The sequence below is a fragment of the Batrachochytrium dendrobatidis genome (assembly GCF_000203795.2).
Source record: "Batrachochytrium dendrobatidis JAM81 unplaced genomic scaffold BATDEscaffold_5, whole genome shotgun sequence".
Taxonomy (NCBI): Eukaryota; Fungi; Chytridiomycota; class Chytridiomycetes; order Rhizophydiales; genus Batrachochytrium; species Batrachochytrium dendrobatidis.
This window is the reverse complement of record NW_006281103.1, coordinates 1381667-1399822: the sequence shown is the minus strand read 5'-3', so window position 1 is coordinate 1399822 and position 18156 is coordinate 1381667. Positions and strand designations below refer to the sequence as shown.

General features: G+C 40.1%; 7 protein-coding genes across 7 annotated transcripts; 4 read left to right on the top strand and 3 right to left on the bottom strand.

The window, feature by feature from the left end:
* Positions 1-3435: 3435 nt before the first annotated feature.
* Positions 3436-5192, top strand: BATDEDRAFT_29991 (translation initiation factor eIF5B; the record flags this gene model as incomplete). Its single annotated transcript, XM_006678489.1, has 3 exons — positions 3436-4776; positions 4852-5019; positions 5085-5192. 3 exons carry the CDS (start codon positions 3436-3438, stop codon positions 5190-5192), a joined length of 1617 nt encoding a protein of 538 aa, XP_006678552.1.
* A 138-nt stretch (positions 5193-5330) lies between these two features.
* On the bottom strand, positions 5331-5966 carry BATDEDRAFT_88453 (uncharacterized protein; the record flags this gene model as incomplete). Its single annotated transcript, XM_006678641.1, has 3 exons — positions 5331-5555; positions 5616-5782; positions 5840-5966. 3 exons carry the CDS (start codon positions 5964-5966, stop codon positions 5331-5333), a joined length of 519 nt encoding a protein of 172 aa, XP_006678704.1.
* A 267-nt stretch (positions 5967-6233) lies between these two features.
* BATDEDRAFT_10906 (uncharacterized protein) lies at positions 6234-7696 on the bottom strand (the record flags this gene model as incomplete). The annotated part of the gene is made up of 5 exons (XM_006678256.1): positions 6234-6775; positions 6867-6966; positions 7058-7158; positions 7226-7375; positions 7441-7696. Coding segments are annotated over 5 exons (1149 nt in total), but the record flags the coding sequence as incomplete, so codon positions are not given.
* A 2104-nt stretch (positions 7697-9800) lies between these two features.
* BATDEDRAFT_5048 (uncharacterized protein) lies at positions 9801-10262 on the top strand (the record flags this gene model as incomplete). Its single annotated transcript, XM_006678244.1, has 1 exon — positions 9801-10262. A coding segment is annotated over one exon (462 nt), but the record flags the coding sequence as incomplete, so codon positions are not given.
* Positions 10263-10702: 440 nt separating this feature from the next.
* On the bottom strand, positions 10703-11822 carry BATDEDRAFT_35041 (uncharacterized protein; the record flags this gene model as incomplete). Its single annotated transcript, XM_006678535.1, has 1 exon — positions 10703-11822. One exon carries the CDS (start codon positions 11820-11822, stop codon positions 10755-10757), a length of 1068 nt encoding a protein of 355 aa, XP_006678598.1. The 3' UTR covers positions 10703-10754.
* Positions 11823-12513: 691 nt separating this feature from the next.
* BATDEDRAFT_88132 (uncharacterized protein) lies at positions 12514-14242 on the top strand. Its single transcript, XM_006678742.1, has 4 exons — positions 12514-12836; positions 12912-12972; positions 13069-13210; positions 13287-14242. The coding sequence occupies exons 1-4, from the start codon at positions 12625-12627 to the stop codon at positions 14216-14218; spliced, it is 1347 nt and encodes a 448-aa protein (XP_006678805.1). The 5' UTR covers positions 12514-12624; the 3' UTR covers positions 14219-14242.
* A 296-nt stretch (positions 14243-14538) lies between these two features.
* Positions 14539-18096, top strand: BATDEDRAFT_35040 (uncharacterized protein; the record flags this gene model as incomplete). The annotated part of the gene is made up of 5 exons (XM_006678534.1): positions 14539-15904; positions 15970-16046; positions 16138-17607; positions 17696-17877; positions 17964-18096. The coding sequence occupies 5 exons, from the start codon at positions 14539-14541 to the stop codon at positions 18094-18096; spliced, it is 3228 nt and encodes a 1075-aa protein (XP_006678597.1).
* Between the last annotated feature and the right edge of the window lie 60 nt (positions 18097-18156).

Here is an 18156-nt window from a genome sequence, read left to right as displayed (position 1 = left end):
TTCCATTATGGTCAAGAAGAACAAAAAGACTGCCAAGTAAGACTGCTTGAAATGCAATGAGTTGAAGACTGAATTCAAATTCTGATTTATGAATGTGTTGATATTGTTAGTAAAGGGGCGGATTCTGATGACGAATGGAATGCATTGGCTGTAAAGTCTGCAGCCGTCAATCCAGCGTCAAAATCCACTAATGCATCTTCGTTTTCTGTCTTGGCAGCGATAGAAAATGACGAGCAAGAATCTCAGACTTTTAACCAGGATGAAGATGGAAATGACCTTGGTGGTCTTATGTCCATGCTTGCATCGACTAGAGGAAAGAACAAGCAAAAAAAGAGTAAAAAGAATCGTAGAAACGATGAGGACGAGGAAGATGCTGCTGCAATCTTGACTGCTTTGGATGCTGAGATGGATAATACGAATGAAGATACTCCTGTTGCTACTGCAAAGAAAGGGAAAAAGAATAAATCCGCAATCACGTTTGCTGCTCTTGATAACGAAGATACTGTCGATCTACAAGATGATGTTGAACCAGATCCAATTAGTCCTGTGCTTGAGGAACCATTGGTGATTGCAAGTGGTAAAAAGGGCAAAAAAGGAAAGAAACAAAAGACTAGTTTTGATGATGAAATGGACTTGTTGGCTGCTGAGATTGAGGGAATCGCTGTTGCATCGACTCCTGTGTCCACTGAAACTTCATCCACTGCCAAAACCACGTCATCTATCTTGGACGATGCTCAGGACAATCCCAATCGTATCAAATCCAAAAAGGAAAAGGAACGAGAGCGAAAGGAGCGACAAAAGCTTGTAAAAAAACAACAATCTACTACTATTAGTGCTCCTGAAAAGACTCCAGATGTCACTGCTGATGTCATTCCTGATCCCACTCCTGTTGTTGTTACTCCTGTTGCTGCTCCCGCTGCTCCTAGTAAACGAAAGGGTGGTGCACCTGTTGCTGCTCTTCGTGAAATGATGGCTGCACGCAGGGCTGCCGAAGAAGAAGCAAAACGTCTTGAAGAGGAGGAAAGGATTCGTATTGAAAAAGAGCAACTTCTTATCGAGGAGCAACAACGGATCAAGGATGAAGCTAGGATGGCCAAAAAGGAGCGCGAAAGGGCAAGTATTGAGCTCAGATCTAGTCATACTTGGATATCAAATATACATTATTGTCTTGTATTAACACGTTTGTCTTGAATTACAAATTGATATCAGTTGAAAAAAGAAGAGCTGAAAAGGCAGGGAAAGTATTTGACTCCTGCTCAAAAGGCTGCTCAGGTTCAGGCTCGTGCAAAACTGGAGGTTATGCTGGCATCTGGTGTCAAGGTTGCTGCTTTGGACACAACTTCCAATGAAAAGCCTAAAAAGATTGTTTATGGAAGAAAAAAACCCAGCAAAAATACTACGTCCGCTTCAACTACTGCTCTCGAGCCAGTGGTCTCAAAACCGGTCGAGGAAAAAAAAGATGCTGATGAACCGGTGGATGACTGGGATGCGCCTTCGGATAAAGAAGCGTCAGATTTACCAGCCAAAATCGATGATGGTATCAAGGATAGCTGGGATGCTGATTCCGACCAAGATGTTGCTGAAAAATGGGATGATTCTGACAAAGAAGAAACTCTTGTCAAACCAGTTGCAAAGAAAGTGAATCAATCTGCAACAGGTATATTTTTTTGTATAGACTGCTAGTACTATTTTATGTTATTCTCGATGCTTTTTATTAATGTTTTTTTAGTCAAACCTGCTTCTGACGCCAAAAAAGCGACTGCTGTTGCAAATACCGCTTCATCAAATACCTCACAACATGCTCAAAAGGACCAATCTGATCAAGAGTCTAGCGAAGATGAAGAAGAGAACAGCGACGACGATTCTAGTAGCGACGACAGTTCAGATCAGGACTCCAACGATGGACAGCAAACTACTGCACAAAAGCAAGAACAGGCTCGCAAGGAAGAAGCTGCCGCTAGGCGCAAGGCAAGAATTCAAGCTGCCATGGCTGCTCGATCCAAGGACGATCTGCGCTCTCCCATTTGCTGTATTCTTGGACATGTCGATACTGGCAAATGCTTTGGACGCGACACTCCGCTTCTCATGGCCGATGGTACTACCAAATTTGTTCAGGATATCAAAGCTTTAGATCAGTTGATGGGTGATGACTGTACTCCCCGTATTGTCCAGGAACGGTCATTAGTGCACGAATCTGGTGCTCTCTACCGCGTTGTACCCAAAAATGCTAATGGTCATGATGCATTTGTATGCAACAAGGAACATATTTTGGTGATGGTGAATGTCAAGCAGCCATGGGTGAGCCAGACTGTTATTGATGGTGTAGATCAATTTCATGTTTCCGAGGTTGTCTGTATAGGAAATATTCCTACTGTTCGATCCAGTGGTAATTTTGCTTCTGCTGTAGAAGCGACCAAGGCCCTTCCAGCATGGACTTTGCTTATTTGGGAAATCAGTGTTTTAGAATACCTTGCTGTTGATGCTGATCTTCGACAACATTTTATGATATATAAACCTGCTGGTGGTATCGAGTATCCTACCACCACAAATTTGAATATTATGCAGCATTTCGGTGTTGAATCTGTTCCAAATCTTGAACACGCAGTCATGTGGTGTATTGGTCTTTGGATTTTGCTTGGTGATGTTGATACTGCTGGAAACCCTGTTCTGATACTTTCTGGTATAGATCATCTGCATCCTCTGATTAAAACTCTACATTCCCACTCTCAAAAGCTATCCATTTCCTTTACCAATCAGCTTGACGAAGGCGTGGCTGATATTTCTAAACCAACCATTATTGCTCTTGGCGACAAGTTTGGGTTACTTTTCAAATCTTTGGGAATAGAATCGGCCGAGTGCATTCCCGATGCGCTATTGCGATCGTCCAAATTGCATCGCGCTGCTCTGCTTGCAGGTTTGGTTGAAGGCTCTAATGCATTCAGTATTGTCAAAGATACCCCTAAACACTGGGATATATCTTGCAAGAACAACATGATTTTTGAAAATATCAAGCGCTTGAGTAGCTCTCTTGGTTTGTGTGTCAACACAGTTACTCCTGCCACCATGACTCAACAAGTGTCGGTCAAAACACTTCAAATTCGCATCAGCGGACCGCGAATGCATTACGTTTCGGAGCTTATTAGCAACGACTCTTTAAAAACCACTTCAGTCGTTTCTATTGACTCTTGGCTGAACGTCAAATCTAATGCCTGTGAATTTGAAATCGAGTCAATTGGATGTGGTGAATACTTTGGTTTTACTGTGATGGGTCCCAACTCGCGCTTTCTTCTTGGTGACTTTACAGTCACTCATAATACCAAACTTCTTGACAAAATTCGTCAAACTAATGTTCAGGAAGGTGAGGCGGGTGGTATCACTCAGCAAATCGGTGCGACTTACTTTCCCATGGACGCTATTAAGATTAAAACGGCCATGATGCACAAAGACGGTCCTCCTGATTATCGTATTCCTGGGCTTTTGATTATCGATACCCCTGGTCACGAATCTTTTACCAATCTGCGTACCCGTGGTTCTTCCTTGTGCAACATTGCCGTGTTGGTTGTGGATATTGTCCACGGATTAGAGCCTCAGACACTTGAATCCCTTGGCATGCTTCGACAGCGTAAAACGCCTTTTATTGTTGCATTGAATAAGATTGATCGATTGTTTGACTGGAAAACGTATCCTGATTATCCGACTCGGGATACTCTTAAACTGCAAGCACCTCACGTCATCAATGAGTTTAACGACCGTGTAAAAAAAGTTCAGATTGAGTTTGCTGAGCAGGGACTTAATGCTTGTTTGTACTGGGAAAACAAAAACATGAGCAAGTATGTTTCTCTTGTTCCCACCTCTGCAATTACGGGTGAAGGTATACCCGATCTACTTCATTTGCTCGTGGACCTTACTCAAACTCGTATGACTGAGCGTCTCATGTACCTTTCTGAACTTGAATGCACGGTTCTTGAAGTCAAAGTCATTGAAGGACTAGGAACCACAATTGATGTAGTGCTTTCCAATGGTGTTTTAAACGAAGGCGATCGTATTTGTGTATGTGGTCTTAACGGACCCATTGTAACTACAGTTCGTGCGTTGCTGACTCCTCAACCTATGCGAGAACTTCGTGTAAAATCTGCCTACGTACACAACAAATCAGTCAAGGCTTCTTTGGGAATTAAAATCAGTGCAGCAGATTTAGACAAGGCGATTGCTGGATCAAGGCTGTTGGTTATTGGAGAGGATGATGATGAGGACGAAATCCGTGACGATGTGATGGGTGATCTGACCAACCTCATGTCATCCATTGACAAGTCTGGAAAAGGTGTATGTGTGCAAGCATCTACTCTTGGCTCACTTGAAGCGCTCTTGTCGTTTTTAAAATCATCCAACATTCCCGTCTCTGGTATCAACATCGGTCCTGTGCATAAAAAGGATATTATTCGCACATCTGTCATGCTCGAACGCGCACCTGAATATGCCCAGCTTTTAGCATTTGATGTGCCTATTGATAAAGACGCGGCTGAATTGGCAACTGAGATGGGTGTGCGTATCTTTTCTGCAGATATCATCTATCATCTGTTTGATTCGTTCACTGCATACATGAAACAAATCGAAGAGCAGAAACGAAAGGATGCTGCACCCATGGCAGTATTCCCGTGTGTGTTGAAAATGATCAACGGTGCTGTCTTTAATAAGCGAAGTCCAATTCTCATTGGTGTTGATGTGATTGAAGGAACACTCAAAGTTGGCACACCGTTATGTGTCGTCAACAAGGAGGTAGGTGTTTATGCCATATGAAATTGAAAAGAATATCCTGATGACTGTTTTTAAACCACTTTTTATTAGACGCAGGCAGTCATTGGATTAGGCAAGGTTACTGGCATTGAGCTCAACCATAAATCAAAAATGGAAATCAAAAAAGGCGATCCAGCGGTTGCTGTTCGTATTGAAGGTGCTGCGTATGAAACTCCCAAAGCCTATGGTCGTCATTTCACCGAAGCCAATGAGATTTATGCTCAGGTAGAGTTGTGATGTGTTTGATTATTTGTAAATCGATGCAAGCTGATGTTTTGGAACATTTTTAGGTGACACGAGCATCGATCGATGTACTCAAGACAACATTTAGAAAGGATATGAGTCGTGACGACTGGGCATTGATTATTAAACTCAAAAAGAACCTTCGTATTGAATAAATGCAACTGGTATTTACGATGTCAATTTCAAGATATATCTGTATACAACAATTTCCAGTATTGTTCAGCTTAATCTGCTGGTTCAAGGCATTTTAAACATGGTGGAAATAGACATGAAGATCTAAAAAGGATGCAGTTTTATTTCACCAGCGGACCCATCTCCTTCTTGACTATGCTTTTCAAAAACAGATTTGTAGGAGTTTCTTTATACCCTTCCTCGTCAATCTCGTACTCTCGCGCCAACTCTTCCATAAACTCTTTTGTGGATTGAATATTCTCGGGTGAATCTTCATCTCCTGAAACCTGCAGCCAAGGAACTTTTTCCTGTGTAAAACTTCGTATAGCAACCGAGAATTCTTGAAACTATTCAATGCATTAATGATTTTGATTGTGAGTTGAGGTTTCAATGCAAGATATACTTACAGAATTAACGTTCATGACCGAAGCTACTGTCATGCTGATTGCCACTGCAGCGCATCCAACAAGCGTTGTCGCTGTTGTGAATGTCTGAATAGCAAAAATGTAAGCTCCATGACGTGGATTCAAAACCGAGTTTTGTGCAATAGTTTGATCAAACAATCTGTTATTGGCTAATAAAAAAACAAGGTTAGATTGTATTTCATGTGGAGTTGCACAAATGCATTTACCTGCTCGACGACGAACAGTTCTGATCATGAATCCAAGTCCTACTAATGCAAGTAACCCTACAACTGGCTTTTTGTATTGTTGGAGAACATGTTTTGGTTGGTCTGGTTGTTGCTCGTCGATTGTCATTTTGCATTCGTTAAAGTTGAGAATAGAAACTCGCTTGACCATCCCAATCACATCCTCAGGAAATGGATACTAAATAAATTGATTTTTCTAGAAATTCTATTCTAATCACACATTCGCTTTGTATTTCTATACAAGAACAAGCACAAAGACTAGTCATTTAATGAGTTTAAAACCAATGTTGCCCAATGAGATTACCACCAATTAAACATGAGATTGTTTATGTATTTTGATGTTTCATTTTACGTGAATACGGTTGGAATTCAATGGCTAAAGTGTTGGTGCAATAAACAATTGCATAATTTCGGTCCATTCTTCAAAAGAAATATCGTCCATGTCATTCTTCCAATATTGCATAAGCTTTTTTCGGTCGTCTGATAAGTCACATTCCACGACTTTTGCTTCGGTGTGCTCGATAGACGCATCGACAGAAAGATCAGGGTTTTTGAGCATCGCATCAATGGAGGGCAAAGCAGGTAAATGTACACATAATTCGGAAGGTGCATACATGGAAAACAGATCTCTCGCCAAATAAAGTAGCACTTGGCCAGCACCAACAGTTTCAGGTACAGGTATTTTATCCGACAACCCATTGATGAACTTTAATACCTCGTCAAACGCCTGCTGATGAAATAGTTGATCTCTGTTCATGTTCAAAATTCCAACAGCCACAAAAAGATGAAAATGGGTGGTCAAAGGACACGACCAGATCACTTCCCATAGAGTTTTTATCTCTTGAAAGGGAAACTCACGCTTGAAACAAATGAGAAGCCAGCGGAAACAGCAAAACATGTTGACAGAATCAGTTTGTTCTAAATCAAAAATCAGATAGAAAACAGTGTGTTATAATCAGTAAGTATCAGGCAGATTATCAATAGTTATATGATTCAGTAAAAAGTTTACCCATGTGTCGATAGAGTGGTGGATCAATCAGTTTCAACAAGAGTTCAAGCCGACGAAGCTCCAGTTGCATACCCAGCTGATTGCGTGAAAAGTGACTGTTCTAAACACGTTCAAGAATCAATACATGAATACAGACATTTCTGATCATCTGTTTTATGATGCTTCAATAAATACCAAATCAAAGTGCTCACCATTTTTTCCATATACTCACAAAAAACCCAAAATGTTTCAACTTCGTCATCCATGACTTCCAGAATAGGCGAGCAAAGATCACTCATGCCCTGCACATATCCTAAAATCAACACACTATTTTTAGCCTACAAATTGATCCAGAAAAATTTCAAAACAGCATGATTTACCGAGATCAAAATTGTAAATGGTATAGGTCATTAAAACGTCGCGGAGAGTAACCAGTCCATCCCCTACATGCAACCCAGCAAACAAAGGACCATCTTCAGAGGCAGACTCGTAATACGGTGTGTTTCTATCTGTGCGGACGGCATCTTTTTCTATAATAAATAGTCATCAGCACAAGCATTTTCAATTTTCTTGAAAACGACAAAGTACGACCTACCAACCCTATACTTTCTTTCGCGGATTTTGGAAAAGAGATCAGCATCTTCATTTTCGTCTCCTACTGGGCCATTGTCAAGTTTAGGTGAATGCTCATCAGTCGATGTTTCTATGACTTCCATCCATGACATTTTCAGATTGAAGTACTGCTCGCGTCGCTTGGCTGAGATTTCTGTTTGGTCTTGCAAGGTGTCTGCAAACGAGTATGATTTGAGCAAATACTTCCATGCCATAGGTCTGACTGCTGGTTCAATACCCTAGTTTTAAATAACAGTAAATGATCGTGTTGGTTTCAAATCTATGGAATAGTAAACCTAAAATGCAATGATTATACAATTTAAAACATACTCCAGAAAAGATTCGAGCATAGAATAGATCCTTGTACTTTAAAAGATTGGTTTGATTGGATTGCCATGACATCCATTCTTCCATTGTCAATGGAAATCCAGAGAAATGAGCTGTATAAACAGCTGAAATGGCCTCGTATGACCTAGTTTGGTCATACTCAATAATAAAAGATTCAGTATTTTGAGGAGATCCAGCCCTGGATATTCTTCGAGTAATCTGCCGTTGAAAATCCTGAGCAAACTGCTCCAAATATCTTCCAGCCGAATCGTAATCGTTAAGCAACGCTTCAGCCTCGGCAGAGGATAAAAAGATGGATCTAATTTGTTCGGGAACATAAGGCAGAAAGGGGCGAGCAAGCGGATGCTCCAAAGCTCGAGATGTTTTTGCTTTAGCAAATGTAGTGACTTTTGCAAATTGTTCAAGCATATCCCAACCCACATCCTCGATCTTTGTTGCAATGGGTCGCCCAACAATACTAGATACAACATCCATTCCAAATGCACCCGCTTTATAAATAATAGAGGATTCTTGTGGATGGGGAAGTACATCAGGCCAGCGAGTTGGAGCAACAGACAACTTATCCGACACAAAATATACATTGGGAACATCGCATCTAAATATCAAACAAGATTAGATAATAAACTACTATTCAAGAGTATCCAACAAGCTTAAATCTTGTACCCAACAATATCTTTTCCCACACGACGAAAGCAGCGACGCAAGATTTGAACCGTTTCAGTCATGGATGGAGGATTCTTTTCATTTCCGAATGCATCCATTTGAAGTGGAGGCCATTTTGAACCATCCTGCATGCCGATAACGAGTTGTTGAACACAGGCTTCATGACCACGAGATAGGGTTAGAATAGGAGAAAGAGTGAGTGATTGGATGGTATCCGTAGCAGCACAAAGAGACTTTGGAACAGTAGTAACAGACAAGGATCCTACGAGAGAAGTCTGAGCAGCAACTGGTGACTGTTCCTGTAATGCTGAATCTACAATAACAATTAGTTGGCTCAACTGCCACGTCAATCTTCTTGTTAATGCGAGAATTGCATTTACATGCCTGAAGGAGTTTGAGGAATGAAACGAGTAGAAGACATGGACGAGTTAGAACTGGATGCAGCGACGAATGCAGGCAATTCAGAAGTGGGAATGGCATTCAAGGCCATCCAGCATAAAGCAATCTCATATTGACTGCCAGGTTTTCTTGCTATGAATAAAAATCCAGTAGGTGGATCAATACAGTTCAACTCTGAAGAACATAATACATTCTGTCTAGCAATCACTAGTTTAGTGTAATCAGCTGCGTCCATTCTGTTCAAAGTAAACTCGAATGTATTCGAGTTTAAAGTCAAGTTGAATTTGTTGAATTTGTTGAATTTACAGTCATATTCACGCAGAATAAAACAAGTGTTTAAGTTGATTGTTATTGATTTACTAGACAATATGCTGTAAACTCTTTGACTGTTTTGGTGATTGTCATGGAAACAGTCAAAGAGATTGTTGAACTAGACGTGATTATGATTTTAGAATACAATAGTGATGATATCATTAAACCAATATCTGAATTGTTGTGAATTTGATGATTATAAAAGGTATGACTGATAATCAAGGATAATTAAAGATAATCAAGGATAAACGAGACTATAATGATTTGATATTCCAAAAGAAATCAATACAAAAAGTATTCCATTTTTACGTGAATCCGATTGTAAATTAAAACTACAACTCGATCATGACCGACACATTCCAAGTCTTTGAAACAGGTTTCTCTGTGCTATTTGATATTCCAGAAATCAACTTGGGTGGGCCAGGCTCACTGATTCCAATTTCCATTCCTACTCGATGCAATCCAATTCATATTCATATTCCTGACTCGGCTGCAAAAAACACTTCTCTATTTGCTCATCATCTATGGAAAGCATCCATTCTTTTATCCCGAATCATGGTTGCACCTCCAGATGATTCGACCACTCCCATCATTTGTATGGACAAATTCACAGACAAAACAGTGCTTGAATTGGGTGCTGGTACTGGATTACCAAGTATCCTTGCTGTTCAATTAGGTGCTTCTCGAGTAGTTTCTAGTGACTATCCCGATCCTGCTATTCTGGCTACTCTCAATAAAAACCTAGAAACAAACCTTGCTGCAAATCTAAAGGATCGATGGATAGTCAAAGGTCATGTATGGGGTGAATGGACTCATCATCTCAACGCTGCCGCCATGCATACTGATGTTCTTGATGTTTCTAAACTTGATCCGTCTGAACCCACTATCATGCCGGCTTTTGATGTGATCTTGCTGGCTGATACGTTTTGGATGCGTCATCAGCATGATAATCTTTTAAAAGACTTGCAATCTCTTTTAAATCCATCTGGAACCATCTGGGCCGTAGCGGGTCTACATTCAGGTCGAGCTGTAATGGAAGCTTTCTTTTCAAAAGCAGACTCTGAATACGGATTCAGAGTTGAAAGAAAACTAGTAGTTCAAGTTCCTATTGGATCTGGCTCCTGTGATGATTTGTTTTGGAGTCATGTTCCAATAGATGAAATCGATTTACTGCCGGATTCAATTGACGAACGCAAACGGTATCTGTTTGTGTATTGCATGGAGTGGAAATAAACTTGAATCAGTAAACTGTCTTTTTGGAATAAATAATAGTTGAATAGTCGTTGCGTTTCCCATTGGAAATGAATTGCTTATTCAACACAATATCAAACTAGTTATTCCTTTATTTTTGGTAGTCATACATTGCTTGTAATAATAGTTTAATACAATTTACTATCAACACCAATCTATCCTGCCAGTAGTTTGAGTACTACCGAATGAATTTAGCACATTTCAATGGATAGTCTAAATAGATTTATTTTACGTCAACATTCATTGCATTTCCATTCATCACAATTTATTTTGTAATCAATCAGTTTATTCAACTAAATTACTGTTGATTGAGTTCTAATCAACTCACAAAGTGGCCGTAGGCTTTTTTTGGTGGGTCTGTGCTGATGTTCGTGTATGGTTGGTAGTGGGATGGATACTAGAACGAGTGGGTTTATCAGAAATCTGGCGAGGTTCACGAGATTGACTAGCATTCCCAATAGGGACTTCATGGGTAGCAGTACGACCATGTTCCTTGTTAGTACCAGTAGAATCAATCACATGTTTTGGCAATACTCGTCTTTCCATTCTGGGCTGAATAGGCTTTTCGTGCTTGCGAGCATACAATGGATGTTGTTGTCGCCAAAACTCGACGCGAGTGTTGAGATACCTCAAGCCTTCATTGACCAATGACTTGACTTGCTCGTCAGGATAACTTGCCAAATCATGATCAGTCAACAACTCTTGTAAAAATACCTTGTCTTCATACAGCTCACCCAGCAGCTTGCTCTCCATTGCTGGGGTTAGACTGCCAGTGAGATAATAAGGACGGTTATTTTCCCCATCCACTCCATAGTTTGTTTGCATTTGTTGTTGTTGGGATTGTGATCCAGTAGCTTTTGCATGACGTTGATGTGTAGACCCATCAGGCATGGTGGGTTGAGCAGCTGCCAAAACTGCCAAATCCCTTCTTAGTTTTGCAGGAACATGTATTTTCATAGTTCTGGCATCTCCAATAGAATTATCGATTGCTTCGCGAGCTTTTTGAATACCTGTTCTAAATTCGCTCAGTTCGGGTCGAAGCCGAAGACCTCGGTGATAGTACATGAGTGCGAGTTCAAAATCACTTTGGGCATAAAGGGCTTCTGCTTTTTGGTACTGGCCTTTAAAATACGACGGATCTTCTTTAAGCGAAAGGTCAGCATCTTTGAGTGCTAGAGAAGGGGATCCAATTTGGATGTAGCAGCGTGAGCGGCAGACCAGACAATGCTTGTCAGTTGGGCGAATCGCCAATGCTCTGGTATACACCTCGATAGACTCCTGAAATGCTCCCTTTTGTAAGAGCAAGTCACCTTCAGCAGAAAGAGCCTGAAACGTCGCAATGGGGTTCTCAATGTGCCCTTCTTCATTATCAGAAATGTGCCCGTCTGCCATGTTTAAATTATCAAGAAATAATCGAATGGGAAAAAAGCTTATTTTGTGCGCAAAAAGTGTTGCATTTGTACAATACATTGCTTTTTTAGTATTTTGATATTTGCCCATTGTCTTGGCGGTACTTGTGTAAAATGGAACACAAGAGTGTCTATAGTAAACAGTTGGTCTCATGAAAGGACGAATGTTAATTTATTGGACAGCATTAAACCATTCACAACCATCGACACAAGAGATGAAAATAGAGATAAAATGAAAAATCGTCAGTAGCATCATGCTTAATAGACATTTTAACAATATCAAGCAGGCTACTGCATTTCAAAAGTGTAAATTCTGTAAAATTACACAGTGGGTGGAATGTCATAGATTGTGTCAGAACAAGATCAAATGAGGGAGGCTGCCCTATATCCAATCGAATGAAGCAACAAGCCATTCAGTAAAGTAACCCAACAACAAGTCAGATTATTGCCGTGATAAGGAAACACGAGCGATAAATGCTCTTGCCATTCAAATTAGCAGACAATCTACTGATGTCCACAAAAAACAACGCCAAGCAAAAGCCAACCCTGAAAGTGTGGTTGAATGAGTTTTACGCAAACACTTTTTAAACACATGATAATTATAATTATAATTTTCCACTCCAACTTTATTCTTGTACGTTTTATCGTCAGCCATAAATACGCCTACTCGACCGCTTCTTGAATCGATTACTGCAGTGATCAACAAACTCCCAATTATCTTGGAAAATCTGTCAACTGTTGATCCAGTAAAATCAGTATAAAGATAGATTCGAGTCCGGCACTTGATGACGACAGAAGTAGAGCTACTCAATGAGCCTAAAAAGCAGGAATTTCAATTATATAGCAGGAGATTCCTTGTTGCCTTTAGCGTCTTTTTAGGCAATTTGTCAAATAGTGCTCTTTGGACTACATATTCTGCTGTTACGCCGTCTGCGTCAGAGTACTATGGAGCATCTTCATTCATGATCAATATTCTTGCATTGGTCTTTTTAATCTTGTATGTCATGACCATCTACATCTGACCTTGATGTACCGCCATTGCAATGACTAAAGTGTTTTAATTTTGTATTAGATACATTCCTCTGTCACCAGTTGCCAGTTGGTGTCTAGATGTCAAGGGACTGAGAATAAGTGTATGTCATGGTTAGAGACCGGAATTCCGAGATTAGTCTGGGTTATGGTATCTGAACATCATTAACAAAAAAAAGCCATTTGATATTTTGTTTTAGATTATATTAGGATGTTGGCTCACGGCTGTTGGTGCTGGAGTGCGCTGGGCTGGATGTTACTTGGAATCTCCGACTTCTAGATATGCTATTACTTTACTCGGTCAATGCTTGGCATCTATTGCTCAACCTTTTCTTCTAGATGGTAATATTGCCACGAATGGATACCAAGTTTGTAAAACTTTGAACTGCGTGAATCTCACTATTGATACATTGAATAGCACCGTCGGTTGTAACTGCTTATTGGTTTGGTGAAAAGGAACGCACAACTACCAACACAGTCATTTCCTTGGGACAACCCATTGGATCTGCCATTTTACTACTCGTGGGTCCATCTATTATTGGGACGAATCCTGCAAATTTTGCTACACTCAACCTGGTTGTATTTATATTGGCTGGTGTATGCGCTCTTCCTTCACTGTGGATATTAGATCGGCCGCCTACTGCACCGACATTTTCTGCTCAAGTTACACATGTTCCCTTTAAACAAGGTGTTTTTCAACTTTTCAAGATCAAGGCTTATGTGATTCTTTGGATTGTGTTTGGGACTTTTCTTGGTATTTTCAATACGTTTGTCACGCTTATTTCCGACTATGTTGTACCGTTTGGATACACTCAAGATCAGGCAGGAAACCTTGGTGTGATTGCTATTGGTGTTGGACTTGTAAATGCTGGTATTATTGGTGTTGTGCTTGATCGAACTCATGGTCATGCCATTGCTGTTAAAATCTGCTGTCTGATTGTCACTCTTGGTACGATTGTCTTTCTCTTGGGCATGAAATCCAGTAATCAGTATAGTGTGTTGGCCATTGCGTCTGCCATGTTTGGTATGGGTGGATTTCCACTTATTCCTGTTGTTCTTGAAGCAGCCGTGGAAGTCACTTTTCCAATTTCTCCAGGAACATCAGCTGGTTTTCTCATGTGGGGTGGTCAGATCTTTGGCATTATATTGCTTCTAATCTCTAATGCAGTTAGAGGAAGCGATGGGAATCTATACTATGGCATGGTCTTGATGATTACATGTAGTGCTGCATGTTTAGTTGTATCGTTCTTTTTTCAAAGTGACAATCGACGAAACCGAGCTGATCAGACATCGTTTTTTGCAGAGCAGACTACGCTATCAGACGTTTCTATTAGGGTTTCACCCGAGTAATTCAAGTAAATTGTTTATAGTAAACTTTTCAGTATATTCTTCAAGTACACACAATCGTTTGTTGAACTAGAACGCGAGTTTAAACCAGATATTGAAACTAGTCTTAATATCTGGGTTTAAACTTGAACATTATGCAATGCATGACTACCAAAAGTGAATCATTCCAATTCAAACCATAATTCAACTGTGAACATTCTATAAAAAGAAATCATCGATTTTCAACAAAATAATGAATATTTATCATTTTTATCAAAACAGTCGCTTTAATACAAAAGTTGTCTTGAGTGAATTCGACTGTAGATTTGGAATATCAAACAGAAATGCTCGCTCGGTCGAGTCTGGATTTACAACAGACTACAACGACTCCTACTCTCGACTCTTCTTCTTATCAGAAATTCTTGACTGAATACATTCATGATAGTCCTTCAATATCACATTCATTTTCTTCAACATCAAATCATCCAGTCGGACATTCTAATCTGAATTCGACCCCTTCAACTGTCCATCCCATACAGCCTAAAGAGTCGTTTTTGATTCAGAGTAACATGGATGAGCATAATAGTGTGTTGGGTCGTAGTCAACATAATCGTTTGAATACCGACAATGACTATTTTGGTGGTAGTGATTTTCAAGACTTGGTGGATGAGCTAGACCATCAAGACGATGAATTCGCATCACAGCCATTTCAATCCAATACAACTCATTCTTTGCTTCATCATCAGACTGTAACAAAAGAAATCAATCCATTTCATATTCAGAGTGTCAATCCTTTGCATGATATCGCTGAAGAGGGTGAGTCGCAGATGGGCCATGTTGCATTGGATGACAGTGATTTGTCACAGCTGGATTTGGACGATTTTGATCCTAATTCAAAAGATGTCGACAGTGACCAGAATACAGATATCACTCATGCTCATGATGATGTGGTGGAAACACACGATGCTGATCAGACAGAATTGATGACTCGCATGATGATGGAAGAACATAGCATACCAAGAATCGAGGGAATTACGGATATCGATTTATCAGATCTTGAACAGGATTTATTTAATGGTTCTACTAATGGAAATAGCGATGAACTGGAAATCGAATTGGATGAATTACCTTCGATTCTGTCTAATCATCATCAGTATTTGGACACGACTCATGACAGGATACAATCTACAGTGGACGTACAGCTACCACAAACTAATCTTCATAAATCAACTTCTTGGACAACTACTGTTAATCATCAACTTGACTCGGAGTATTCCCCACACGCACAATTTCAAACTTCAATTGGATCAAATCGTTCTGCTTCATCCACGCATTCACAAGGATGGATACCATTGCATACCCAGCATGCACACATGTCGTCTCGTTCAAGTCATGACGTTTCAGAAACGGGTCAGACTTTGAATCATAATCATCCTATACAAAACATTCATAACTCTGTTCAACCATTACAATATGTAGGTGGGTATACGAATCCATCGACACCCAATTCAAACAGCAACCAAATAGCTACACCATGTGTATTACCATCCACTACAAAATCATATTTGGATGGATACGCTCCTGACTATGGAGGATCAACGACACGGGATTTGCATGATATGTTGTTTGAAGCACGTAGCGAATGTCAAAGTTTACGTGCATTGAACGAACGTCTTTTACAAGCTAATTCCGACCACCACCAACAACTCAGTATGTGTTTTGGATTGATATGTCATGGATTGGGTTCTGATTGATTTAATGTTTTGTTTGTGTAGATGAGATACAACTTGAACATGAACGTGCATTGAATGCTGCCAATGCTACAGCAGAGGATCAAATTAAACGTATTCAAGTAATGGATTCATTTTCAAATTCTGTTTGCTTTCATATAATCTAAACCAAATTAACTCATTGCTGGTGTTGGATTGCGACATTTATGTTAGGGATACGAAAAACAGAAACAGGAATTGTTACAAGAAAAAATCAATACGCTTGATCAGGATTTGACGCAATTACAAACCACTACAAAACAGATTTCTCAGATTAGAGCATCGCTTCAACGTGAGAAAGAGTTGGAAGTCTTGACAATCAAAAAAGAGTTGTTGGGAAAAACTGAAAGGCATTTAGTTGATATGCGTCAAGAGATGGCTTTAGGACGCAAAGAATTACAGAAAACGTATCAGCAGGAAATAGATAACGAAGCGGCAAAGGCAGAGGAGCTGAAAACCAGATTAAAAACAGTATGTGATGAGCGTGACGCTGCACTGCAGAATGCGATTGAGCTGAAACGACAAATGACTGAAAAAAGTGACTTGGTTGCTAAAGTTGATGGATTGGTTTCTGAACGAGCAGAGTTGATTTCCAAGGTAGCGGAAATGGAGTATGCAATGGAGCAAATTTGGACGATCATGAATGGATCCAACAGTAGCAATGCCCAACCTCAATCTAATTTCGCTTCCAGTACTTCAAGTTCTGGAACCTCTAAATCTTTACGCAGATCTGGATCTCGCCCCAAGACTGATTTCATATCAAAAGATCAAGTGATTCTTAAATGCAAGGAGTTGGTAGAACAACATGAAGCGACTGTAGCAAATCTTCGAGCCGATTTGAGTGTAAAAACAGAGCAAATGCAATCTATTAAAGATGAACTGACCATACAGATGCAAGACACTCAATCTCATTTGGAAACCCAACATCGGCGAGTATTGGATGCATTGAAGCGTGCACATATGGCTGAGCTGGCACAAACCAAAGTTACTTTAGAGGCATCGTTGAGTATGGCCAAGAGTGATGAAGAAAATTCTCGAAATCGGATGGAAGCCAATATTAGGAGTTTGTCCAAGCATGTTCAGAATCTTCAATTGCAGTTGAAAAGCAAGACAGAAAATGGATCAAAAAGAACGAACAGTCCACTCGATCATCCTGTAATACCAGATTCACAAGTGACACTGACTGAGCTTGCAGCTAGATTTCCTACCCAACTTAACCAGTACCGATCAGGACTTGAGTCTCAGCTTCGACGACACATGAATGCAATGGCATTGCAAGCACACTCGGACGAGATAGCTTCTCTCAAAGCAGATCATGCTCAGACTCTCCAACTCCTAACAGCTCAACACGAACAGGAAAGGCAAACTATTGTCAATCGTCATCAAGCAGAAATTGTTTCTGTTTCTACACGATTGAAAGAACAATGTTCGGCTGCTTATGATACTGCCATTACCAAGTTAAAGGACGAGTATCTACGACTTGAAGGTCTTTTGGTCAAGAAATTTACAGGAGAAAAAGAACTGTATGTTGATCGACTTGAAAAACGAGCCAAGATGGATATAGACAGGATGAAGGAGGAAACAAGTCGAAACGTGTTGGCTTCTGTTCAGGTAGAATACGACGCGAAAATAGCTACATTGGAGGTAAGCACTTTGTGGTCATGTTTGCAACCTTTTAATGAAACCAACTTGTGTGTTTGATTCATTCTGCTTTATACGTTTACGCATGCAGAAATCGCTGCAAAATGCTCAAAGCCAAAGCTTATCCCAACTTCAGACCATCAAAGAAAAATACATTGCCACAGTGCGTCGAATGAGAGACGAACTTGCTCAACGCAAAGAAGATGGATGGCGACGACTAGAAACAGAGTGGGTAAAACGGCGTCGAGTCATGAATGACGAATGGCTGCGTCGGTGAGTTTATTTCAAGATTTATATTGACAGCTTAAACCAATTGGAGTTAAAATCCATCAACTAATTTTGAAATGGGTTAATGGTAGATTGGACAACTTTAAAGTTCATTGTGATGTTCATCATGCTGGATGTAGATGCACAGTTGTTATTGCTGCTCTTTCACTCGTGGCGTACTGTACGGCGCGCACGTATCTTGTGTGTGACTTGTCGTCGTGGTGATTTCTTTTTGGAGCCTTTTTTTTTTTTTTTTTTTTTTTTTTTTTTTTTTTTTTTTCTTTT

What these genes read in the sequence shown, in the direction of transcription:
- BATDEDRAFT_88132 (XM_006678742.1), top strand. Translation starts at nt 12,625, where the DNA reads ATGACGACAGAAGTAGAGCTACTCAATGAGCCTAAAAAGCAGGAATTT. An exon ending in GCATTGGTCTTTTTAATCTT is followed by an intron (nt 12,837 to 12,911) that starts GTATGTCATGAC and finishes ATTTTGTATTAG; the next exon opens with ATACATTCCTCTGTCACCAG. An exon ending in TCAAGGGACTGAGAATAAGT is followed by an intron (nt 12,973 to 13,068) that starts GTATGTCATGGT and finishes ATTTTGTTTTAG; the next exon opens with ATTATATTAGGATGTTGGCT.